This window comes from Rhopilema esculentum, chromosome 5 (assembly GCF_057945365.1).
Source record: "Rhopilema esculentum isolate cy_ngs chromosome 5, ASM5794536v1, whole genome shotgun sequence".
Lineage (NCBI taxonomy): Eukaryota > Metazoa > Cnidaria > Scyphozoa > Rhizostomeae > Rhizostomatidae > Rhopilema > Rhopilema esculentum.
This window is the reverse complement of record NC_142819.1, coordinates 3,846,215-3,872,329: the sequence shown is the minus strand read 5'-3', so window position 1 is coordinate 3,872,329 and position 26,115 is coordinate 3,846,215. Positions and strand designations below refer to the sequence as shown.

Genomic DNA, 26,115 nt, shown 5'->3' with positions numbered 1-26,115 from the left:
TTTTCAAACTTAGTTTCTAGAGTATTTGTTTCGTACAAATCTCGGAGCCCTAAGCAGAAACACAAACGGTGTCTAAAATATCTGCACTGAAACATCACCTATTTCCCACCAGAGACCTACTCCAAAAATGCCCAGCCCCTAATTTACTTTATATTTAGGTTTCGTTAATTAAACAAGGAAACATTCTAAGATTTAAGTTACCTGATAGTTTGCGCAAGCAAATCATCCAGCTATCACCTGGGAATAATGTATTTTCTTAAAAAAACTAGGCTTTATAATTGCCTATTCCCTCCTCTACACTACCGCACGGGATGCCTAGGCCCTTTCTGAACATTCCTCCTGAGCATCACAGTCAATGAAACTCAAACCACTTTTGTGAAGCCATTAGACATCAGTCTATAGTTTGAAGCCAAAAATGCCAAAATATTGGCAATACTTTCAATTCAATTTTTGAGAGATTTCATCTTTTTAAAAAGTAACAAAGACCCACTTTTCCTGGACAGTCTCAAAGCCTTGAAACCTTACTGATACCTGCTAAAAGGTTTTTGAACAAGGCCTGATAACTTTAGAAATATCTTTGCTATATCAAATTTGGTTGTTTGAGAACCAATATGATCAAATTGGCCTTGAATTTTGTGGCAAGTGATACATTATCAGCCTTTGGTCGTTTCAAAGCTATTTTTAGCCGAACGTCCTTTCAAGCCATTTGAGGCAAGCTACTGCCAATAGCGAAAATTTTGTTAACACACTCCCCTCACGAAAGTATCTGGAAAGTTTCGAATTTGCAATTTATAGATTTTTGATTGCAAAACTGTTTTCTGAATTTCCTTGAATTTTTTATGAGTTTCTTTGGCCTTTGAACTATTTTTTTGTCTAAAAAAATTATTTTATCCATGTAAAAGTAAATGTTGTGAGGGTTTTTGTCAAGCTGGTAGCGAAGGAAACGAAAATGAATCCCAGTCACTTGAAATTAGACATCCGTTGATTTGCGTAAGACAAGTAGCGCAAAGGTTTCTTATTTTAAGAAAAATATATAACAGATGAAAAGAGCAGAAGTTTTGCAACAGTTTGATGATTTGTTTCATTTTGTAAGGGCTTCTCAAAAAATTATTATCACTAAATTAAAGAGTCGTTATCATCAGCCTGAAATTGTTTTTGTCCGAAAAGGAAATCGATTGTTGAACTGTCCTGATACTTTCGTGAGGGGAGTGTTTGCATTCAAGGAGATGAAGTGTGGTTTTGACAAAACTGCAGCATTGGTTTTCCGTGCACTGGATTGAACATTGCCGCAATGAATTGATGGACTTGGAAATTTCGAAATAATCGGAAAGATGGGCTTTCGAAAAGATGGACTTGGAGGCTTTCGAAAAATTCTATATGGATTGAGTTCTCTTGTAACATACATACACACAATGGTCTCCGTTGAAGTACAAACAATTTGGACCAAGATATTTGACCAATTATTTCATAACATAAGGAAATGAGCAGTTCATTAATAACACAGAGGGAAATGAGCAGTCTTGGACACCCAAGCATAAAGTTAAGTATCTGTGAGTTTACATAGAAATCTCACAAGGTTGTGCAAAGAAAGGCTTATTTCATTGCAATTACAGGTACTTGTAGGTACAGTGTACATGGCCCATAAAATATAGAAATTTACTCCTTCTTGAGACAAATAGTTTTTGAAAAAAGAGAAATTCAAAGTGTTTTGTTTCAGTTGGGATAAATACATGCATGTATAGATGTCACCGACCGATTAGAAAACGAGCATAGCATTTGGTAACATTCTAGCAGTTCTGAAACGTTCTTACAAAGCAGAAATATCATTTAGAACTATGGTCATAAAGCCACAGAATTCATTTACAGAGGCAAGTCTTGCTGAAGTAAATCGGTACGAGAATAAATTTTAATTCAAGGCCAATTTGATCATATTGATTCTCAAACAACTGAATGTGATTAAGCAAAGATATTTCTAAAGTTATCATGCCTTGTTCTAAAAACTTTTTAGCAGGTATCAGTAAGGTTTCAAGGCTTTGAGACTGTCCAGGAAAAGTGGGTCTTTGTTACTTTTTAAAAAGATGATATCTCTCAAAAATTGAATTGAAAGTATTGCCAATATTTTGGCATTTTTGGCTTCAAACTATAGACTGATGTCTAATGGCTTCACAAAAGTGGTTTGAGTTTCATTGACTGTGATGCTCAGGATGAATGTTCAGAAAGGGCCTAGGCATCCCGTGCGGTAGTGTAGAGGAGGGAATAGGCAATTATAAAGCCTAGTTTTTTTAAGAAAATACATTATTCCCAGGTGATAGCTGGATGATTTGCTTGCGCAAACTATCAGGTAACTTAAATCTTAGAATGTTTCCTTGTTTAATTAACGAAGCTTCATATAAAGTAAATTAGGGGCTGGTCATTTTTGGAGGTAGGTCTCTGGTGGGAAATAGGTGATGTTTCAGTGCAGATATTTTAGACACCGTTTGTGTTTCTGCTTAGGGCTCCGAGATTTGTACGAAACAAATACTCTAGAAACTAAGTTTGAAAAATCTTCTAGGTTAAAGAACGTAAATTTTTTTCCCAGGCAAAAGTATGGGGGTAGGTTTTTCTCCACAGCAACTGTGTTTTGGTTTGAAACATTCAAAAATCAAGCTCGAAATGGAGGCCGGTGATTGGCTAATGACATTTTGTAAACAAACCCGTTGATTGGTCTAGAACAAAATGTGCTCTTGTTGCAAAAATTACTACAAAAATTTTTTCTAATAACGGGTCTTGCTGCTTCTATAATATCTCAATATACAAGAATTTACCTTCATTCTATAATAAATGTTGTACTTTTTAGAATTAGGGAGTTTTTAGTAAGTCTTTGTTCGGGAGACAAAACCTTCAGTTCTTTGTTTCGAAAAAATACCGTTTAAAATTTTAAATTAGTTCGGGAATAAATGTCATATTTTTTGTAACAGATTCGAATATACGAGTCAATTTTTGATAAAAAACAAGGTTTAGAAAATATCTGATTTTTGAAGTCAGTCAATCAATCAGTTTGAGGTAGAAAGAGGTAGTTTACAGAGAGAGGTTGCACAATAATTATAGGGCATTGAATGTTTGGTAGAAGCAGTGACCTAACAAAGATTAGGGCACCTTAGTGCGACCAAATGGGACCCCCAAATTATTATCATATGCATGTTTTTAAGATTTTGTTCAAGATTATCTCATATACAAAGACTTTAAAAGTTTTTCAGCTGAAGCTTCTACATCCCTGCCTAGTTAACAAGAAAAACTCATCACTTTTGCAACTTGCTATTATGATTCACATGCTGTACAGCTTTCGATGGTTCTTTCTTGCAGTCCGTAAATAGGGGCCCCGTTTCAATTTTTACTTATTGCCTCAGATGCCTCCGTTAACCACTGGGTAGAAGTCACCTTCTTTTGGTCGATTTGTTTAAAATAGGCAAGCCTATAGGCTTAGAAAAGTAGCCGACATTTTAAGGTCAATTTTTCAACAAAAATATGTTATAGGTATCGGCCAGTTGAAGCTGGAGTGAGCAATATTTAGTTGTTGCAATGATAAAATATCATTTAATTTTTGGTAGAAATCACCTTTTTCTTGGTCGATTTTATAGAAAAATGGACGACATCTGAAGATTAACATCTTAACGAAAAACGTTAAATCCACCAGTTAAAGCTAGAAAAAGGTAGATAAAGACCTGGCCCTAGAGAGCCACGCCGGGTGAAGAGGGAAGCCAAATGTTCGGGTCCCTCATACCCAAAGCAATAAACCTAAAATGCGTTAAACTGAACATGGATTTGAATTGCATAAAACTTTAGTTTTTTTTCGTTTAAGTTGTACTCCTAAAGCATTGTTTAACTCTCCTAGTACAGATATGAACTAGGCTGCGCGCAGACTCTAAGTATCTTACCAGAACTGTAGAGTCTGCGAATTAACCTCAAAAGGCTTGTTCCACAAAGAGAGCCTCGAAAGATACTTACCAGAACAGTTATGGTAAGGTACTTAGAGTCTGCACGCAGGCTAAAATGAACTGCCTTTGTTAAATCGAGACAGTTAAATCACCATCGAGCCCATCTTTGCTTACAGTCCCAGGGGCAATTGTCCCCTTGCTCCTTTCCCTTTAGTGGTTTAATACATGGCTCGATAGCTTTCTCAAAGTTCTTTCCACATGTCCAACAGCCTAAAATTGTTTAATTTTCATCGCTGTTCTATAAAATATTGAGGTTGACCATTCATTGTTCTTTAGCCAAATTAACTTGGATATTGTATATTTAGCATTAGTATGTTAACAAGTTTATTGTAAATAATCAATTTTATGTTGAAAAAAATAGATGCAGTCGAAAAGATGGTTGGTTGGTTTTGTTGTTGTTGCTGCTGCGGGTTGTTTTGTCACAAGGCCAGCTGATGAACAGGAAGGTTGCGGAGAGCAGACGGGAAAATCGAAACGAATGTCAATGCAAAAGAAATAATGAACCTGGTAGAAGTACCTCTGACAAGCCTTAAGAGTGGGAAACTGAAGTATAAACTGCTCAAACCCAGGAATGCATCCAAACCTGCACCAATTTCACCCGGAGGAGGGTCTTTGCAGGACAAAGCTTTAGAAGGCAGCAATGTTGCAAAAGGGTTTGCCAATACACCGAAGAAAATAAACGATGAAGAGCAGATAGTGACAGGCTTGGAGTTTCCCCCAATTAGAACTTGTGAGACAGCAACAGATGAAAGATGTGTAGGTAAAGGCGATTTGACTGGAGAGGCGCAAAAGGCTGGTGATGTTTCTCATCAAGAGGGAAGAATAGGTGCAGGAGGGGCACCTGAGGCTGTGAGGCAAATATTAGAAAATGCATACGAAGATGATAATGGAGAAGGTCAGGTTTGTCAACTTATGCATGAACAAAACACACCACGAATTTATTTCAAAATACCAGATGCAGCTGCCACAAAGACTTCAGGTAAAAACCAGTACTGTGTACTGCAATGTGCAGACATTTCTGCAGGTGATCTACGAGTAATAACAAAATTTGGTTCCTGGGACTCAATGGTTGCAAGGATTCTAATCGAATGTGATGGGCCTATGCTTCTTTGGAAGCAGAGTAGCCAAAGCGCAAGTGCTGAGGCTTATAACAAAAATGTATGCCCTACTGCAAAATATGAGTACCTTATTTTGAAGTCATGTATGGTAAAGGCCACATTCCCAGTGGAATATATATCAATGGTTTGCAAAATGATGCATCTAGTTAAAGTTGAAAAAACAAGAGAGATTTTGCAAATAAAGGATTTGAAGAAGAGTGGGATTATTTCAAAGAGAACAAAACTTCCTTCTAAGATAAGAGAGGGACTACCTGAATGGGTTAATTATATACCATATCAGTGGTATTCTGCAAAAATGAGAAGAGCAATAGAGTATGCTCTCATTACCTACACAATTTTGTCCTTACTTTGGGCAGTATGGCAGCTTTATCGACATGTTGATTTCATTCGCTCATATTTGAAGCCTATTGTGCAATTCATTGAGCACTATCTCAGCATGTTCAAGACTTGGTTTCAGTGGATTGATGACTTATTTGCAATCCTATCACACTATTGGTGGCATTATTTGAAACCAATTATAATGCTTCTTGTTGCTGCTCTGTCTCCAATGTTTCAAATATTCAGGCCTCTCAAAGGAATAATCAATATTATACCTCACCTCTGTGCTCCATTTATACAGCTGTTCAACATGATTTACTTATTCATCAAACCAATCATTACTCCATTCAAGGCAAGCTTTGGTGTTATTTCTCAATACTTTGTGTTGGCTTTTACAACAGTTTTCTCTAACCTTATGAGCAACCCTACTGTAGCCCACATCATCAAACGAAGCAGTGAGTTTTATGTGGTGCAGCTTATCCATGAAGCCTTGCATGGGCACCTTGATCCTTTGAAAGCTCAAATGGTTGTTATCAGAGATTTGATCTTTAAAAGCTCAAGAAAGATATATTATGGCTTGAGATTTATCATGAACAAAACCTATTTCATGATACTGTTCTTCAGACGTGAGAGAGAATATTCCAACGAAGGTCGCATTTTAGAGCAAAGTGCACAGAAAGAGACAAAATTAAAGGATGAATGATTGCAAGTTTTACATTGAGTGTTAGATCAAAATTTGACATGAATTTGAAATGTTTAATTCTAAATTACTGTAGAATCTGTTTATAAGCCACATAAATTTTTGATTGTCCCATTTTGTGGATGTAGTGGTTTGTTTATGCTTCAATTGACATTTTCTAAAATCGTGATGATCCCAGCAAAGGGAATAGATATGACATTGTTTGGGGGGCTGCTTTAAGTTAGATATTGAAAAAATCTTGAAAATATTTGACATGCCCAGAGCTTGCTACTTGGAAACACCTAAGAACATCTACCAACAATGTGACTTGACCAAACCAAATGGCCGAGCTTGTACAAGTTGGTGTTTTCACTTTAACATTTTGTTTGTCAGTTGGTTATAATTGAAAGCTGTTTGATTTTTGTTAAACAATTTCAGTATTACATTACCCGGCTAAGCCCCAATATTATTAAACTCAACTGACAATTGGTCAGAGAGAAATAATATTTCAGGGGTTATTAAACCTTAAGCCTACATGCAGGGATGCCAGGGAAGGGAAGTGTGGGGGTCCAGAGTGCCCTTTTCATTAAAGTACCCTTGAAGCCAGCCAATTGTTATAATAATCAGAATTAGTAGAAGTTGAGCTGAGAGTTATCTTTCAAATGTCCTTTTACTCAAGCCTGCCCCCCTTGTCCTTGGTCATTCCAGCGTCCCTGCCTACATGGCCCTGAATACCCTTGGGTGGCTTCTGCACAAAAGAATTTTGGAAAATATGCTTATCTTGTTAAGATCAGTGTTCTGTTTTACATTAAAACAGTAAATGACTTGCTTGATTTAATCAATTAATTAATTACTAATTGATTACATTAGTAAAATGCAAAGTCAAGTACTTTATGTGAGGGATCACTTCATGTGTAGAGTATCCCTTATTAAACATTCCACTAAAATATATTCATACTATGTAGAAGAAAGACTGTTTCTCAATTTCTGGTTACATTCTTGATAACTTATTGTTAGCCTTTATTTAAGATCTAGAAATTCCAATTATTTGATGGAGTTTTTCTCAGGGGGAGGGGGTATCTTAACATGCTTGGAGGTACGGGGATGTGCCATTATTTAGGGGTACCTTTTTTCTGAAAAGTGTGGAATTATCGGTATCAGTTTTTAAAATTTGTGCAGAACTATGGGTACAGTTTGAAGAAACATGCAGAATTATGGGCACCATTTTGGGAAAATATTGCAAAAACATAAAGGAGATTGAGCATTAACAAAATTAATGTCCAGTTAGAAATGAAAATATGAAATTGGTGTAATATTGAGATTTTGGGGCATAAGACATGCAAAATTTGGTTGATGATATTTTATGTGCTTTAACAATTTTATTTGGCATACCCAGAATTATCGGTATAGTTTCCATCATGTTTGCGGAATTATGGGTCACATTTTTCCAGACCTTTGCGGAATTATGGGTCCAGATTTTAAACCAAAATAACACATTCCTGTCCAAAATTAGGCAAAGTTTACCGCCCGCGAGTTTTTTCCGAGATAGTTGGACTGGCACCTAAAGTTGGATTTGGGGTAGACGAAATTTGACACACAATTACAACAAAAATAAAAACTAAAAGTAAAAGTTGTAATTAAAAAAATTTGGAACTTCAATGACGCTTCCTCATAAACATTTCTCAATTTTTGCTTAATATTTATGTAAGTGATGTGTATTGCATAGTGCGTAGACTATTGTGAGGTTGCTTTGTTGTTAGTTTTATGATTAGACTTGACTAAAAAAGTAATCAAATAAAATAAATAAATAATTAGATGATTAAATAAATAAACAAATAGCAGTAAAACTAATGAATGGGTATGGTTCCTGAGTGCAAAGACCAAGATACAACTTTTTGTTGGGGGGAGGGGGGCAGCCCTGATAAATAAGTGAAAAACAGCCATATCTTGCAAAATAAAAGTATTTTACTTAAAATACTCAAGTTTTCTTTAGGGGGGGGGGGGGGGGGGCGCGGCCTGAGTGAATGGTTCCTGAATTCATTCATAGTCTTATGATTCATCTCTCTAGCACTTTCTCGAGATTCAAACCTTTCTCAGTGGCATGCCGATGTTCGGAATTTTGTTGGAGGGTGCACAACCCTGTTCCTTTCTGAACAAAATGTTTAAAATTTTGATGGCTTGTGGGTAGAAGTTGAAATTGACAAATTGGCTTGTCGATAAGTGTGGAATAGATATTGCTGAAATACAGTTAACCAGTTAAGGCGCTGCAATGATAATGCTAGAATATGCAACCAGGTTTGACTATGAAAAGGACTACAGTGGGATGAATTGTGGTCGATGAACTGGGGAGCGATGCCACTGAAAACTGAAATCCCAACTTCACTTCTTAGGTCCTTACACGCAACATATGTTGGCCTTCATTTTAGGTTTGCTATTGTCTATATTAAGGGATTAAGCCATTACACCTTTGGCAAAATCGAAAATAAATATGACTTTCTTATCAATCAGTCAGCTCATGAAGCATTGTATAAAAAAACGTATCATTAGGCCAGTAGCGACAAGGAGATCTTCTCTGTAAGATTTCGTTAACTTTGCGTTCTTTGCGCCTTCTTAAAATTTGAATTATATCCTTTTATCAACTTCAATTAGAGCGCAAACGTCTGATCGGACTTTTACATGTAGTGGTTAATCTTGGTTATTTAAAACTATAGAAAACAGTAAAAGATTCGTGAAGAATACAAGCAAGATTCATGCAAACATTTTTTATCATGACATTTTTAAGCATTTAGTCTGTTATAATTTTGCTGTGAATAATTGGATCACCAAAACATAAGTAAACATCTTTGCCACTGTTAATAACCCGTCAAATCACCGTCTTTCTGTTCTATTGTTCCTTGATTTTACCTCTACGGTCTTCAAAGTTTCACATACATAACAAAAGAGCCCAGATTTTTATGAGAAGTGCATCTCATAACTGCTTATATCAACGCACCTTTATGTCAATTGAAATCTGAATCCAAGTCTTGTTTGCTTCTGCGAGTCACCAACCCTCCAGTTTGATTTCGCGTGCAGTGCTCGTCGCACCGAAACGGTATTCTTCAGAACTCTAAAACGGGAAAATATGTATTAACATAAATTACGGTAAATCTCTTATTTAAAACCCTATGGGTTCAAGAAGTTATTTTTCTCAAAGACAAGAATGCATGAAAATGGCATCGATTTTGAATTTTTTGCTGTCCCACCTCATTTTAAAGTAATGAGCCCTATATTTACCAGTAAGTTCCATTAGTTGAGCTAAATGGGATGACAGTCGCTGCTACAAAGAAAGAGGTCGTTGAAAAGAGGATTTATCGAATAATCAGTTATCCAGATAAAGGTTATTCTGAAGAAAAATCTCCTTCTAGAATCTAGATTTTCCCATTTCCATCCTATCTTAGTGTTCTTATCTTAAGGAAGGAATCACCAAAGGAATTTGGCTCTATCAGTCGTGTGCTGGGGTGAGGGGAGAATGGTTTATCGTTTCTAAAAACATACAAAAAAACAAAGGTTTTCAATTACTTATGTAATCAGAAACAGACAACAATTTTGGAACGAATAGACTGTTTTCCTTTGTTTAACAAACACCATCTTTATTTCTTGTCCTCTTTCATTACTTTTTAACAAATCATCTTCTTTGCCTGTATTCAGATAAAAGTTTTTTAGCAATGTCTTAAACGATATACTTTCTGCTGGATAATGAAAAGGGTATCTGGCTCGAGAGCTTTCAAGTGTTATTTCACGTTGCCCTTGTCTTTGTATTTTATCGTATATTTTTATGATTTTCTTACTGTCAGTGCTGTTGTTTTAACAAGAACTGGAGCGCAGACCAACCAGCAAAACTAAACAAGTTCTATCTCAGAAAACAAAATGATAAAAACAAACAACTATGTGTGCTGTGCTGAAACTTCGTAAAACAACACTTACCGGGTTAATTTTCGTTTCTTTTCTGCTGAATGTTTCTTCCACCATTTTTCAGCAAAAAGACACAAAATTGACAATATTCCTGCGAATACCAAACAGCCATACACACCCACCAGTTGCAGAGGTTCGATTCGCCCTTGTGATGTTACTGAACATATTGGAAAATGAAAAAAGTGAAAATCACTGTTTGTCTTTAACAGTCTGTCGTGTTGGCTCGATGCCGTGTAGGCAAAGCTGTACACGCTTTTTGTAGTAACCTAATAGATTATGCGCAGGAGCATAAGTTCATGTGATCCATGTTTATATAGAATTTCATATTACAGTATTACAGTTATGTGTGTAGGCCGTTGAAGTTAATATAAAATTATCCTTCTGGTTTGTTCAATCCATGCGTTGTTCTATTTACTTCACATCTTAACACTCTGTTGTATAGAACATGAAGGCTCGAAGTTGCTACATCGAATTTCACGTTTTTTAAAATCATCAGACAACTTTGCTGATGGTCAGAACACCGTTCTTTCGTAGATATTATGTTGTCCTGTTCTACACACCAAGATGAAATACAAAAAAATAAGTAAGCTATTGAAACGGTACAATTACTTTGCATTTCTCGCATGCGCAGACACAGATGCCTGCCACAGGCAAAAGTGCAATTTATCATAGGGTTTTTTTGACATTGGATCGTGGAATCTAGAACATTGGGTCATAGAAAATTGGAATATTGGATCCTAGAATTGAGATATACTCTAAAATATTGTGCCGTTATTACAGCTGAAATAACAAAGCAACTACATAAAAACTTAGCAACTACTTACTTCCGGCAGAGAAAATGCTATCGTCTTTGCAGTTGCTTAGCTCTTTCCAATAATGATCTTTTCGGTTTTGAATAAAATGCGACTCTACCATATGTGAGATCCCTATTGAAATTTTCTCAGAAATAGGCGATCCCTTTCGCACAGGGAAACCATAACTTCTTGATGGCAGTATCCCGTTAACTGCAAGGAAATTCACGTGATCTTGGTAGGTGTTAATGTTGGATAAATGCCGAAAGGCAAATTTGGGGTACCTACTTTGTACGAATGAGAAGATAAATGCTACCAGTAGCGCAAAGTAAAGTTTGTGTAACCTCACCGAAAGCCGTTTCATCTCAAAGTTTTACTGATAAAGACCTTAGGTCACTTTACAACTAAATCGTAAATGAAGTTCTCATAAAATCTTTCTAGAGTTTTTGAATTGGATAACTAACTTAACTTGAAAGCTATTACAAAATAACTGCGCAAATTAAGTTCAATGTGTTGCAAAGTGGTATGACGGAGGTATGACGATATGAACATGGGTCTACCATCGCCAGATCCCTCAATTTTGTCCTGGTCCTTCAGTCTATGAACCAGCCCAGACATCATTAATTGATTAGCAAACCTCGACACTATAAATTGATGCATTTTTTGTCGATTTGCAACAGATTCAACTAATTTTGCAGTTTTAGTTGTATTTCATTGTGCTCTCTGTGTCTGTGGGGTAAGAACTCCAAAAATAGGTCTCCAAAAATCCAAAAATAATTCAGTACTTCTTAAACAAGAGTGAATTTAATGCTTTATTTCTTAGTCTTTCATTAGTGCCTGTATGTTAGATAGTAGGTGCTTTAATTTGGCAAGCTAGAAGGCTCTTTTCTCCATTACTGAACACCCGACATTAAAGCAAATAGGCAATTCTTTCGATTTTTGACGTTAATAGTGCAAATCGTCACTTTTAAATAGATTCATTTACAGGAAAGAGAAAACTGGAAAGAATACCATTTTAAGGCATCCATTAACTTAAGCTGAAGATGTCTGTTTTGACTGAGCAAGGCATTTTTAAATTTGACAAATGCAAAAAGGTTTACCGATTTTCAGATCACATGCATCTTTGTTCATGAGCCACTCGGAATAAGGCCCTTCTCCTAGAAAAAGTAAGTTTGGATCCGTTCTTGCCACTGCAATGCCTTGGGAAGCATTGCTAACGTAATTCTTTTGTTCTCCAATTTTTTGAGCAAGTTGTTGGTAAACTCTGTATTCAGAGTTTTGAAGAAACTGATCCATGGCAGTATGCTGCTTCAGAGCAAAGGAAACGCCCATTTTCAGCAAGGATTCGATGTCTTCTTTCTCAGTGACAGATTTCTTCATCGTAAAATACGCAGCCATGTTTGCTGTATAGGTCGACGTGACAATAAGAATAGCGAACCACAGGTAGCTGACAAACATTCTCCCTTAAAAAAAGTTTAGATTAAAAATTTGGCTGTCGAAAATTTTAAAATAAGACATGGTCAGCACTGGCAGCGCCAGCCACTGCGCTCTGGGGAGGGGGGGGGGGGCAAAACAAAAAGACGAAATACAAAATTGATCCTGCCGAGACGTGTCCCCCCCCAGTCCCTCCCCCCCCGTAACGCCGCTTCTGATGGATGGGATGTTTATTGATCCAGCACTAAAAGATTCTATGCCTAAGGAAGAACCTTCTTGTTAATATTTCATTGCTCATCAACATATTTCAAATTTTGTATTTAGATGAAAAGTACCATTTCAAGCAAAATCTGTCTTAGATTTAATTAAATTGAAGTGTAGCAGGTGCATTATCAAGTGTATTTTAGCGTCTTAACAAAATCAAGTAAAATCAACTATTTTGCAATAAAATAGTTTTGACCAATGTTGTAATAACCAACGTAGTCTTGTATTATCTTCTCACAGCTTCGGTACTGCTTTAAGGAAGGGAACTCGACAGTTAACAAATAAACTAATTGTGCCGTGCCTCTTCGCGTATTGAATGAACACATGTCGATTTCCCACTTTGAATGATATCTACAACGAATAACCAATACATTTTGTGGTTTATCAAGAGAACCCAGAGAAGGGTACTTGGGTACGAACCAAAAAATATTGGAAATGACCCAAAAAATATGCACAAGACAGTTTGCAATTTTTTCAATTTCTTTAAACTTTTCTTACATAAAAGACCCTAGAAAATAAGTCAAAATTTCATGAACTTAATAAAGTGATTGCACAATTGACTGACTCAAAAAGTACCTTTTCACTGTACTTCTAGACCCAAAAAGTAACCTGAACACCCCTATTCTAAAAATGCATGAGTACCCCTCCCCTTCTCCAGGGTGCTGCGATTATCTTGAAAATAACTTTGATCCTTATAAATGTCGCAGCTGCTGGAAAACTAATGGGAATTCGTAACAGTTGTTGATTTGGTATATATCAATTACATTTTATTTGCTTTTTTAAGACTTTCTGTCGCACCATAGGAGTGCGTTTACCTGAAAGAGACCTCGGAGTATTATCTCCTCCTTGCAGCAACCAAGAGGCAACGGTAAACCAAGCACTATTAGCTGCGTTAAAAGTAGCACCATCTCTTCCTGTTTCTCTTTTGATAGTCTGTCTCCATCCAAAGGGGCTGTAGTAATCGATAAAGTATATCACGATGCTGCAAAATATCCCGGCAAGCACAGTTAAAATCCACATGTTCGTTGTAAAGGGTTTCAGGAACTGCAAAGGGTCGAATTGCATTGTGGTTCCGCGTAATCGTACGTACGAATTTTGCAGCTCCATATAGGGCTTTGTGAATTGAACTACTTCTTCTCGAGAAGATGTTATAGTTAATGATGCAACAGCCATATCAGCTTTCTGGAAAGGAAAGTTCGTATTATGTGATCTACGTTGACATTTTTTTGTACCTGTGTCACCAGCCACGATGAAGTGAACTGATAAGTAAAGGCATTGGCAACACTAGCAGTCACGTGCTCGCATTTTTCTCTTTGGCTTTTTTCAATCAACAGTTGGGTATATTGATATATATATATATTTATAAATATATATGGGTATATATATATTTCTTTCTTAGCCTAGAATTTTCAATTATTACTGTGACGATTATCCTCTGAAAAATGTCAGACGAAAAGAATAAGTTTGTTTTAAACGTGCTTTCTTGAAGCCATTTTTAACTTTCGAATCAGCAAAACTGTGTTAAAATTATTATTTTTTGACAAAAAAGTTACTGTTAGTTTTTACGGGTTAAGTATGTGCATAAAGAGTATGCGGTGTACAAGAAACGCCTAACTGTTAAAGGCTTCTTTAAAAGGTATTAAATAATTTTAAATAATTAATCACAGATTCTCACTTTGTATAGTACGTCACCTATCATCCCGGTCCATTTGTTCCCCTCTTCTCTTCCGTATTCCTCATCCTTCACAGAGTATATTGTGTATGTAAAATTCAAAAGTCTTGCCAATTCATCCAGCAGATCGATGCAGAAGCCAGTGTATTTGACTGTACCATTCTGGTATCGAGTCTCAAAAGTAAATGGCTCGTCCTATAAAAGAAATAAATTCAGGTCGAGATGGTTCTACAATGGTTGACATTAGGGACTGCGGAAGCTGAGGAGGCTTAGCCCCCTAATAACTTCTAAAAATCTACTTTCCATCAACAAAAAATTTGCCTGCTCTTAGTTTCTAGTGTAGCTCTGCTCCGTAAAAACTTTTAGTCCCCCACAACCTGTAATATACTCCAAGGTTCTTTGTTGACATGGTTATGCCAAATGTTATAATGACAAAGAATAAAGTTGTAAAAAACGTATGTGTTTTAAATGATAAATCCAGAGGGCAAAATAACTTTAAAAATAACTTAAGCAAAGAAAATGATAATCAGTATACTGAGAACATATGATTTAAGCTCAAACTTTTGGTTTTGCTTAAAACTTTGCATATAAATTTTTACATAGAAAAAGCTTTATTGGGTAATTTCTATTCAAACGTCATAGTATCCTTTAAATTAACCGAAATGAGTTGAGAAAAAATCAAATAACACTTCATATAATTCTGCAATTTTAAATTCTGAAATTCTGCAATTTGAATCGAGCCACGATTGAGAGCTATGTCGGGGTTTATTTTAACGTGCGGTGATAACCAATTTGTGCGGTGATAAATCGTAATTGTGCAGTGATAAACTCAAATTTTGTGCAGTGATAAAACTAAAATAAAGAGATATTGCATTGAAAAAGTAAAATTGCAGCAACAAGCAATAGACATTTAAAAAATTGCATTTATTAACATTTATTAGAAACGAGAAAATAACAGTACCAATGATAATTTTCTATGAAATTTATCTAAAATTTGTCAAGTATCTAGAAGCTATCTAGTTTGTTTCGTTTTTCATCTTCTCCTGTGATATCTTTAGTCTCGAAAACTCGTTTAAACCTAGACTACTTTTCCTCGTCGAAATATCTTGTAAAGCTTTGATGAGGGCTGATGTAATTCAAAAGTGTTACATACAGTTAGTTTGATAGGTATAGGTGTGGTCATGAAAATCTTTAAAAGGCAACACCCAATTCTCGAAAATCTTGAATTTGTGCAGTGATAAAAATTTCTTAAAATAAACCCTGAGCTAAGTTAAAATGTCCAAATTGTGTAGGAAATAACAATCCCTACACTTAGCTACTTTTGACTTCATCATAATCGTTGATAAAAGAACAACCGAGAAAGAACTTTCTAATGGGTCATAACGTTGTGTGACAAATTTATTCTTTAGAAGATATTATTTTGGAACAGTTGGAATATGAGGCTGTTTACTGAAATTGTTTTACTGCAATTCGAAATTAACTACTTACCACGATAGTAACAATTTTTAGATGCTCGTTTATTTCAATATTTGTAATATCATGTTTGATATTAGAGCTTGGAATCTGGGACATAAAGACATTTGCATTCTCGTCGACGTGACCAATCTAAAACAAAAATTCTACATATCAATAACAGTAGGTAATTTGAAGGTGTCATTGACAATAAACTCAGATTAAATCTATTTTAATTTATGTAAAAAATTAATCAATCTTTTTTTTTATTTGAAATTACAAGTTTCAGCAATGCAGGATCATATACCACTTAGAAGTCGAAAAGTTTTTGCCAGGCTCACCTCCTTTGGGTAAGTGTATATTTGGCCGACCAAATAACTTTGTAAGTATACTGATACTTGAAACAACCACTAGCTTTGGCTGCAGATTTTCATGAATAGTAATAAAATAAAGTGTTCTCTTTGACAAGACAAGTATCTCAATGTGTGTTGTGATTATTGGAGTGGACATCAAACGAAGCGGATAAAAGAGTCTAACTCTTTGAATTTTTCAAATACAGCATGCATGATGAAAATGTAGCATCAAAAACGGGTTCTATACGAGCTCAGATGATGCTAAGTCCCCACCTTTACTGGCATGTTCTCCTTGATATTAACAACGTTTAGGGGCATGTTCAAGCGATTCCCGTGCGTGTTGAACTGTATGTTTCCACTTGCACCATTTATCTTCACCTAGAATAATGATGAGAACCTAACATAATACAGCAAAAACGTGCATTATTTTTTCAAATATGCGGCAATGTACTCAAACAGAAAAAACCACTTGATCAAAGCCTTTCATTTTTAGTTTAGCCTGGGAAGATTCTTATCCAATGATCATCTTTTATCAATTTAGGTTCTCGAATTACATGAAACTAATTTTTCTAATTTAATCATAAAGTTGTCTTTTGTGTCATCATTTTGGAACTTCAAGCCATTTTAGTCGTTTTCTAATTTTTGTGTTAATTGCCGTGTAGAACTATTGCTTATAATATAGATAATAATCTTCTTTGCGAACTATTGTATACATAAAAGGTAAACCTATCTTAGTTTGATATACCTCTTATTAGCCTTCTGGCTTAAGTGGAAATGTGTTTCTTTATGAGGGTTTTCACTGCCTATTTCTATTACTATTTGTCAGTCTGTTATTACTAATAGTAGCTTTATTGCTGTTTGATGACCTTGAGTGATCAAACTGCAGTCTGGCTTACCCTTTGATGTTTTCTTCAAGTACTTTAATTGTATCTCATACCAAGACTGTATAATGACTCACTTACCTTTCCAGACTCCAAAGAAAAATTTGCTGTGTTTGCAACTGCCATGGAATGGACATAGCCTTTCCCATTTCTGCTAGGAGAAAGCCAACGATTTGACGTGACAAGAGTCTTCGTGATATTTGCAACCAGATGGAAGGCGTCGTAGAGAAGAACATCTTGCAACTGATAGGGTTAGCAGAATACTACATTACAATTCACCATCATGAATTTCTTTCAGTAAGAAAGTGCATGAAAAAGGTTCCTTCAGTGTCTCTCAATGTGGTAAAATATACATGAACATATTGAGCATCAACATAAGAGATGAATTATCAAGTGTTGCTGTTGATATGTTTAAAATGTTTTAAAAGTGGGATACTTTCTGCAAAATATCGAGTTTATAACTATCGTAGCAAGTGTGGTAATACACCTGTTTATATAAAGCGTTATTCTATGATACTTCTAACGAATTAAATAGTACAACAGTTGCTTTTCAGTGCTGGCACCATCAATTGACAAAAATGTTCTTGGCAAAGCTAATTTATATCTTTTAAATACCTGTCTCTGGAAAATTACACCTAGAGTATATATCCCCGAAATGAAGTAAAAAGAGCGTGGTCTCAAGAATTTCTACCTGGTCACGCACATGACCTTCCCATTCTGCAGTAGTTGGTGCCTTTACGTTTTGCTTTGTTAGGAAAATGTTTGCTTGGTGCTGCAGTGTTTCACTAGTAATGAAGATTCAAAATGACGTAATGGAAACTTACTCTTGCTATGGTACCAAGAACATCTTTGGGCAATGGATGGTAAAGGCCCTCGTCAAGATCCTTGTTTATTTGTACCTGGAAGCCGATCACGGTGTGCAAGTCACAAGCAAAGAGTTTGCTACTGAATATCTACAAATGAGCAAACAAAAATGAGAGAAGTACGCGTAGATATAAGGTATTGCGTAGATTCTGTAAGGGAACCTGGAACACATTTAGTGGCATTCTGCAAAATAAAACTTTAATATGTATAGAGAATATTACATCGTTTGACCATGTTTGAAATTCAGCATTTCTTATTATATCAACAACAGATGAGATTTCAATATAATATCTATATTATCTAAGCAGAGATATCAACATCTAGGTTAAAGCTAGATGTTGAAAGCTAGGTCAACATCAGGGTTAGAAATTCCAACATTGTCCTATATAAAACAAGCACTCCAACTTTGAATGATGGAGGGGGGGGGGGGGAGGGGAGGGGGAAACATGGATGTAGAAAATCAGAAAAGAGGATACAGTAGAAACCCGCATAAAAGAACCTAGATTTTTTTCTGGCAGCCTGAATAGGTTCTTAATTAACAGGCTGCTATTCTAACTTCCAGTTTAAAAGGTTCTTAACAAGGTTCTTATATACGTACAGGCCTTGCACACATTAACAATGTTTTCCACCGCAAGGATTCTAACAGCCACACTTAAACCAGCCATTTTTTCATGTTAAATTTCAAGACACACTAATGAATTTGTGTTGTTAGATTGTCTAATTAGAATGTAACATACCATAACCTGATTTACTCTAAGCTGGTTTAATTTGCCAGTGTGAATAGGGTGTAAAAATACCTTTTCAAAAATACTTATAAGAACCTTTCCAAATTACAACCTCTTGAGGGTTCTTAATTATGAGGTTTAAAAGATTAAATTTCAGCCTCAAGGTTCTTATAAAAACAGGTTCTTTTACGCGGGTTTCCACTATATACCGCCCACTATTTGGCCTTTGTTCAGGCATTTGTCACATCAGTCATGTCCTGAATATATTTCTTTTTTCCAAGGCTTAGTTTGGGTGGTTGAGAATAGATCTTAGCTTCCATTAAATCTAGAAAGTAGAATGTGAAGTAGGGTGATAGAAGTTCAAAGAAAATCTTCAGTAGCAAGTTTTTTAGTAGCATTAGGTCTATGCAAGCTACCGTTTTAATATTAGCACGAGACGCTTTTGCTAAAAGGACCACTAATAAAACGAAGCTACACTCACCAGATCTAAAAGGAAAATATTATTCTTGACAGCACAAAGATCTATAGTATCGGAACGAAACTGAAAAAAAAGAAAAATGAAAATTATCAAAAATGTTATGAATAACGAACAGCAATGTACACTTCACTTGTATAGATAATATTAACAGAGCTGTATGAACATTCCTAAGCTAAATAGCAAAAATGACTGTAAAAACTAATAAAAATTGCCGGACATCCGTCTGCATTATGCATATTCTTTTGAATAGAACTTCTTAATGAGCAGCGAATATTTGTTATCTATGTTCATCAAGAACAAACTCCAAGCTGTTCTATTTTTAATGATTTTCTTATGCTACTGAACTAGATTCAATGAAATGTTGAAGAGCACTGCTACATGTTGGTCGAAAAACTCAAAATTCCCATATGCATGAATACATAAAGAGTACAATTGTTTACCGAGCTGTCACAAAGAACTTTATGCCGTATAAGCAGAGTTGCACACAATTTTATTGTATAGGATTGGATGCTTCTAGGTTGCTACTCTGAGATTCACACTAAATGCGAAAATCAGATAACTGTTCTAGAACTTCTCTAGTTCTTGTGTGCATGAATACGTATGTTTTAATCACAACAATTTAGTTACTTTAACATACCAATTGGAAAAGTTGTGGAAGATTAGCTTCATCGTAGATCAGAAGAATGGCACTGACTTGGCTGTTTGTTAGTGATTTCATCCTTGTAATTGAATGATGTGTAATTGAGCCATTTAAGTAAGTTTCAACAGGAATCAGCTCCAGTGATACTTCCCGGCCGATCGACTGCGTAAAGTGATTCAGATCATCTGTTCGTTTGGCTTGAAGTGAGAGCAGAGAAAACAATAAGACGGTTAGCTTGATTATGTGATTGATTCTGATTCATGACGGTGATCACAACCATTTTGATGATGATTATCAAGTTGACGGTTGTGATTTTGATTATTAAATAAACTTTTAGTACCGCCATATTTGAAGATGGCACGGAAAAGCACAGCATGATAAAGTACCTTTCTTCCGACACTCCTCAGAGTATATATGTCCGAAGCTTGATTAAATCAAATTTAATCACGTTTAACATGTGACAGGAACGCTTTTCGTTCCCCTTGGGCTTTTGTTTTTTTTGGCACATGTAGCACGATTGCGGAGTCAGTGTTTATTGTAGCAGTGCTCGAGTTAGCAGTATGTTGTGTTTTTATACGCCAAAGCCTAGGCTATGGCCAGAGCAACAAGCGTGCAAGTGTGCATTTGCCTTGGATAAATAAACTTTATATTGGCCTAGTTTCACCCTCTCACACTACAAGACAACCTGAAGTTATACTGTGGAGAGCAAAGGTTTTTTCTTGCGACCCTGCCCACCCAACCCATGTCTAAGACTTTTTAAAGGTTTTTTACATGCATATTAATTTCTATATCTTATTATGTATTAGTTGACGACCGAATGGCTTGGGTCTTTTACATGAACAAGGTGTTGCTAGTCAGCGGAAGAAGGCCATTGTTTCTTCTTCTCAACCTACTCAGAAATGGTTGTAGCTTTCATTGATGGCCATCTTTGCGATTGGCGCACCGACAGCAAAACAAATAAATGGTCCAATTAATGAGAGAACATCACATTCAGTATTGGCAATGGTCAAATATCATGAGAACCATCTTACTATTAATGATTTTGTTTGATACCCTGGAACAAATATCCAATAAAGTTTAGCCTTATTTATTAGCATGATTAGCATTAGAGAGGAGGAATGCTTCCACTTTTCCACGCTTTTTCCAAATTGTGCACTCTGGGTACAAGTGCCCCAAAGAGCCAAAGGATAAAGATCTGGGAAAAGTTTCATTTCCTTTCCCATCTCCTTCGCGATTCCTTTCCCCGTTCCTAAACCTTTGACTCTCCGAAGCTCGTGTATCCAGGGTAAATTTGTGGTGATTATGATTGATAATGGATTTCTTAATGATTGTGTTGATCATAATTTTTTGATAATTATTATTATTGTGAATAATTCGAATAAGATGGCTGCCATACTCACTTTGAAAAATAACTGCTAGTTGATTCCAAGAGTACATTTTCAAGATTTTTGCAATCACGGTGCTTCGATGCTGAGCATTGGACACCATTGAAAACTCATTTCGGTAGCTAGCAGTATCTCTATTTTGAACATTTTGCGAATGAAGCAAGCGTCCAATTTCTATTAGTGGGATGTTCAAGATCTTTGATGTCATTTTCGCTACTTTTGATTTTCCTCCTGTCCTAATGGCAACTGATATTTCTGTCAATGAATCATCACCTATTAAAAAATGTGTCCTGTGTTTATTAGGAAGTACAAGCTACCTTATGTAAAAAGCAGAAAGAACTCTCTTTCTTTGAACTTTTCTCTTTCGAACATTTAAAATAGACACTGGTTATAGTCACACCCAATGTTACTTGATAAGTTGTGACAGTAAGCACAGTGTGACTGTAAGAGGAGCCAAATAAGATAGCTGGGTCTAAATTTGACTGTAAAGATGTGACTGTAAAGGATAGCGCGACATCTTAATTGAATCGTTTATTACGATATTCCTTAAAAGAACAGTCGTTTCCCACAATGTCTCAATTTGAAAAATTTTTGGTCTCTGAAAAATATTTGGTCTCTAAATATAAAAAATAACAGCAAACCATAGAACAGGTGATATAAAAAAGGCAACTTACTGAGGATATCAAGTGCCTCGTTAGTCAGCTTCGTAACATTAACCATTTTTTGCTCTAATTTGATTCTAGAGTCATTGTATATTGGCTGTTGTGTTCTGTTTGCCAAAAACTCAGGCACAACCTCATCATGGAAAAGACCTGTATGAAAGAATATCAGTATCAAGTTAAACACAATAAAGAGAGTTCTATATTGACAGGCTTCAATACCAAGTAATACTAGACCGATACAATAGTGACTTGGCATAAAAGTTTAAACATTTCTTAAACTATTCAAGTTGTTTTGCTCATCAGTATACTCCTTGTTTACTATCATGTTGCGAAAGTAAAGTAAAGAATCACAATGGAAAGTAAAGCCTATTGATGACAATTTGATTGCAACCTCTGTATCAATATTTGATTGATATACTAAAAAATCAAAAATAATTTAGCTTGCTTAGGTGCTAACGATTTTATATCTTTCTGCTCATATGAAAAATCGCTTCGATGAAAATTTGTTGCTTTAGATTGAAAAAATTTAGTTTTAGATTACACTAGAATGAAGCATCTATTTAGCAGACACATTGAAAATTCAAGTTACTGTCTGTTGCAGAAACGTGTTTGAGCAGAAAGGTCTCCGTCGCAGAGGCTTCCGTCGCAGAGATATCTCCATCGCTGAGATATCACAGAGTACGTTGCAGAGAGGTCTCTTTGCAGAGAGGTCTCCGTCGCAGAGAGGGGTCCATTGCAGAGAGATTCCCGTCACAGAAAGGTCTCCGTCGCAAAGAGATGTCCGTCACATACAGGGGTCCGTTGCAGAGAGATGCCCGTCGCAGATAGGTCTCCGTCGCTGAGAGCTGTACGTCGCTGAGAGTTGTACGTCGCTGAGAGGTCTCTTTCGCAGAAAAGTACTGTCGCAGAGTGGTGTTCGTTGCAGAGAGATTTAGGGCGCAGAAAAGTGTTCGTCAAAGAGAGGTTTCCGTTTCTGGAGGATTACTTGTACGAAGTCACGATCAAAGGAAAGAAGTTGGGAAAAACCATTTTGGAAGAATTTGTTCTTTGTTTGAGGTGCTTGATAGTTAAGACATTACTATACCAATAATTTAATTGATAAAAAGGTATAGCATCTTGCAACCCTTTTAATCTATGGCAAATGCCATGAGTACAATGTCAATGTTAAGAATACAGTATCCTTTTGAAGTTTATACAAGATTTCAGCAAAGCGTTCCCATTTAACGTTTCATTCTACAAAACGCCATTGTCATATTTTGTTTACCTTTTAGTTCTAGCTGTATGTAATACTTAGCTACATTTCGCGTTTAATGTAATATTTAATGCGATTTCTACCGAACAAAAAAGTTCTAAGAAGATTTTATAAAAAATGCTGGATGCAGATAACAGCATTTAATTACCTATTGTAATTTTGACAGGGTGTTCGCTTGCACTGCTAACAAAAGCATAAATCGGAATAAGCCAGAACAGATGCATCTAAAAATCAAATCACAGAATTCATTAGACAAAAAGCATCATTTGAAGAATCGCCGGTACTATCTTAGATTCGATTACACGCTCAAACTGTTTATTTTGGTTTTAGAACTCTAACAAAACGCGAGCAGAAATAGAAAAGGCCTTTGATATGAATAGAGCATTATTTGAATGGCATGTTATAGAGCAATATAACAGTTATCCTTGATGATAATATAACAGCTATTGGCACTTATTGACCGTTATTGACAGTTGGCCATTATTGACAAGTATTAGCAAGGCTTGACATGTTATTGAGTATAACAGTTATCCTTGATGATAATATAACAGCTATTGGCACTTATTGACCGTTATTGACAGTTGACCATTATTGACAAGTATTAGCAAGGCTTGACATGTTATTGAGTATAACAGTTATCCTTGATGATAATACAACAGCTATTGGCACTTATTGACCGTTATTGACAGTTGACCATTATTGACAAGTATTAGCAAGGCTTGACATGTTATTAAGTATAACAGTTATGCTTGATGACAATATAACAGATTTTGGCACTTATTGACCGTTATTGACAGTTGACCATTATTGACAAGTATTAGCAAGGCTTGACAGGTATTGATACTATGAGAGTTAAATTATTCAAAAATTACATTTGTCTCTAATACGACATCTGATCACCTTATAAATAAATTTCCAGAAAAATATTTGACTGAATGATTTATTTAAAAAATTACTTTAAGTAGCTAAATCCTAGATTGGAGAAAAATTAAAAAATATCCTTAAATATTTAAAATATCTTTAAAAAGAAAATATCAAAATTTTAAATATTAACTGCTGACCTATCTCCTTACAGTACTCAATGAACTGAACTATTAAAATTCTCCTCCAATGTCATTTGTAACGACATATGATTTATACAATGACTTTTCATAAAAAGTCGATTTATCTGAAAATGGATGTTGTCTGTTTAACTTGTAACAGACAAAACCATGACAGTTCCCCATCTTTTACGGCCAGGTTTTACTTCACATCTTATAAACATTGTAAAGGATATGGAAATGAACAGGAGATGCAAACCTTAAAATGATGTTGTATCATCATATATATTTTACCTTGATATTTTATGTCTGAATTACAGCATTTCTTTACATTTGAAGAGTGTGTTATCGTTTGAAGCAATGTGTTTGCTTGCTTTCTCCACTGCCGTAGATTTTGCATGCAAAATAAATATCAGTTACTCCAATTCTACAGATACTTCTTTTTACTTCAAGTACAAAAACAAAAATTATTTAGGGATGAGGTTTATCAAATCATTTTAAAACAAAATTTAGGTTTACATATAACAAGAATCATATTCAACGTTACCTAGTCTCAAGAGGTCACCAACTGATATGATGACGTAATATTGTGTGAATTTGCAGTGCTTATTGCAGATGAGAAATATATCAGAAAAACTTTAAAAGCAACGAAAATATAGCTACTTACGGTTAAATTTGTCTTGCAGACAATTTCCACTTGATTTAACTAAATTTAACAGATGCTGAAGTCTCCGTTGCCGCCATTGCAGAAGATTCGTTTGGGAGAGTTTTTGCCGTAACCACAAGCAATGTCATCTGGGAATATCAATAAATCTCATAAAGAAAGCAACACTCAGCAGTCATTGTTGTGTGAGGATTGATTACAGTAAAAAATTTAAAGTTCATTGAAAGACAACCTGCAATAGGAAAGATTTTGTTTTTCCGGGGGATAAAATTGTTTGGTAAATACACACAGGTATTCTTAGCCAGGATATTGAATTTTATTGAGTCGTTTCAATCATTCTCCGAGATTCTGATATTATCACTTTTGTCGGCGAAATTTGCTTGAAAGAATCTTTGAACATATAAACAGTAGAAGAACAAATATGCAATCTTGTGTAACACCACAAGGTGCTTAATTGTTTATCAGCTATCACTTGTCTCTAAGATGTTTGTTTAGCAAACGCCTAACAGCTATGTTAATTGTATTTGAACTGACAAAAAATCCTCTTACAATGTGAACCGACTGGTAGTTCATATCAAGGGCAATGAAAAAATATTCAAAGGAAGAAATTTGGTGAGAACTGGCTTGATCTTTTGAAATAAGATTACTGCAATCACCATAAGGAGATTCATCAAAATTTTGATGTGCCCTTGTAACTTTCGATCTGCATAAGGAGATAAGTCAAAATTGTGAAATGATTGCTTTCTCAATTCAATCTCAAGCTGCCACGAAATAGCTGAAACATAACATACTGTAGTAATTTAGTACGCGGCAAGGTCGCCTTTTCAATGATTCACTTAGGTGTTTTGGAGTCTGCTTACATCAAAAGCAAATAAAAAGGGAGTGTGCAAATGCAAAGGAAAAATAGTTTAATGACAGATGCAAAGAAATAGAGACTTTAGAATCGAAAAATCCACAACTCATGGAGGGGATAATAAAGAATACATCAAAACCAAGGATATGCTGTCGAGTGGATGTATCAAGAAAAGAGACGGAACAATTGTCATGAGCAAGGAAGAAATCCTAGATAGATGGGAAGAGTACATAGCGGAGTTGTATGATGATGAAAGAGGTGAACGACCAGAAATCAAGAAAGCATTAGAAGGACCGCCAATAACTAAAGATGAAATAGAGCTTGCGTTAAAGAAAATGAAAAGAGGAAAAGCAACAGGCCAAGATAAAATATCTGTGGAAATGATAACTGCACTGGAAGATCTAGGTATTTACGTTTTGACCGAATTTGCAAATGGGGTTTATAATGTAGGAAGATTCCCAGATGATCTTTCCCAATCTATTTTCATAGCAATACCAATGAAAATAGGGACAACAGACTGTGAGATGCATCGAACAACAAGTCTGATGAATCACGTGACAAAAATAATTGTTAGAGTCGTTATGCAAGAAATAAAATAAGATCAGAGATATCGGAAGAACAATATGGTTTTCTGCAAGATAAAGGGACTCGTAACGCCATCTACA

General features: G+C 35.6%; 3 protein-coding genes across 6 annotated transcripts in view; 2 read left to right on the top strand and 1 right to left on the bottom strand.

Annotated features, from left to right (window-relative positions):
• Positions 1-4,377: 4,377 nt before the first annotated feature.
• Positions 4,378-6,233, top strand: LOC135689497 (uncharacterized). Its single transcript, XM_065206739.2, has one exon. The coding sequence runs from the start codon at positions 4,473-4,475 to the stop codon at positions 6,111-6,113; it is 1,641 nt and encodes a 546-aa protein (XP_065062811.2). The 5' UTR covers positions 4,378-4,472; the 3' UTR covers positions 6,114-6,233.
• Positions 6,234-8,247: 2,014 nt separating this feature from the next.
• LOC135689495 (glutamate receptor 2) overlaps positions 8,248-26,115 on the bottom strand; it is a 31,272-nt gene continuing 13,404 nt past the window's right edge. For 3 of the 4 annotated variants that reach the window (XM_089108511.1, XM_089108512.1, XM_089108510.1), the window contains 16 exons: positions 24,601-24,728; positions 23,042-23,117; positions 21,654-21,791; positions 20,995-21,252; positions 19,592-19,791; positions 18,958-19,017; positions 17,712-17,840; positions 16,969-17,130; positions 16,280-16,384; positions 15,690-15,806; positions 14,205-14,396; positions 13,345-13,711; positions 11,932-12,294; positions 10,865-11,044; positions 10,053-10,197; positions 8,248-9,195 (listed from right to left, as the gene is read on the bottom strand). In XM_089108511.1, the coding sequence (XP_088964637.1) occupies positions 9,084-9,195; positions 10,053-10,197; positions 10,865-11,044; positions 11,932-12,294; positions 13,345-13,711; positions 14,205-14,396; positions 15,690-15,806; positions 16,280-16,384; positions 16,969-17,130; positions 17,712-17,840; positions 18,958-19,017; positions 19,592-19,791; positions 20,995-21,252; positions 21,654-21,791; positions 23,042-23,117 (2,604 nt within the window). In that variant the 5' untranslated portion in view covers positions 24,601-24,728 and the 3' untranslated portion in view covers positions 8,248-9,083. Of the gene's footprint in view, positions 9,196-10,052; positions 10,198-10,864; positions 11,045-11,931; positions 12,295-13,344; positions 13,712-14,204; positions 14,397-15,689; positions 15,807-16,279; positions 16,385-16,968; positions 17,131-17,711; positions 17,841-18,957; positions 19,018-19,591; positions 19,792-20,994; positions 21,253-21,653; positions 21,792-23,041; positions 23,118-24,600; positions 25,447-26,115 lie in introns of those variants that run through there. The other variant, XM_089108513.1, reaches the window with a different exon arrangement.
• Positions 25,516-26,049, top strand: LOC148960216 (uncharacterized). Its single transcript, XM_089108600.1, has one exon. The coding sequence runs from the start codon at positions 25,516-25,518 to the stop codon at positions 26,047-26,049; it is 534 nt and encodes a 177-aa protein (XP_088964726.1).

What these genes read in the sequence shown, in the direction of transcription:
- LOC148960216 (XM_089108600.1), top strand. Translation starts at nt 25,516, where the DNA reads ATGCAAAGAAATAGAGACTTTAGAATCGAAAAATCCACAACTCATGGA.
- LOC135689497 (XM_065206739.2), top strand. Translation starts at nt 4,473, where the DNA reads ATGAACCTGGTAGAAGTACCTCTGACAAGCCTTAAGAGTGGGAAACTG.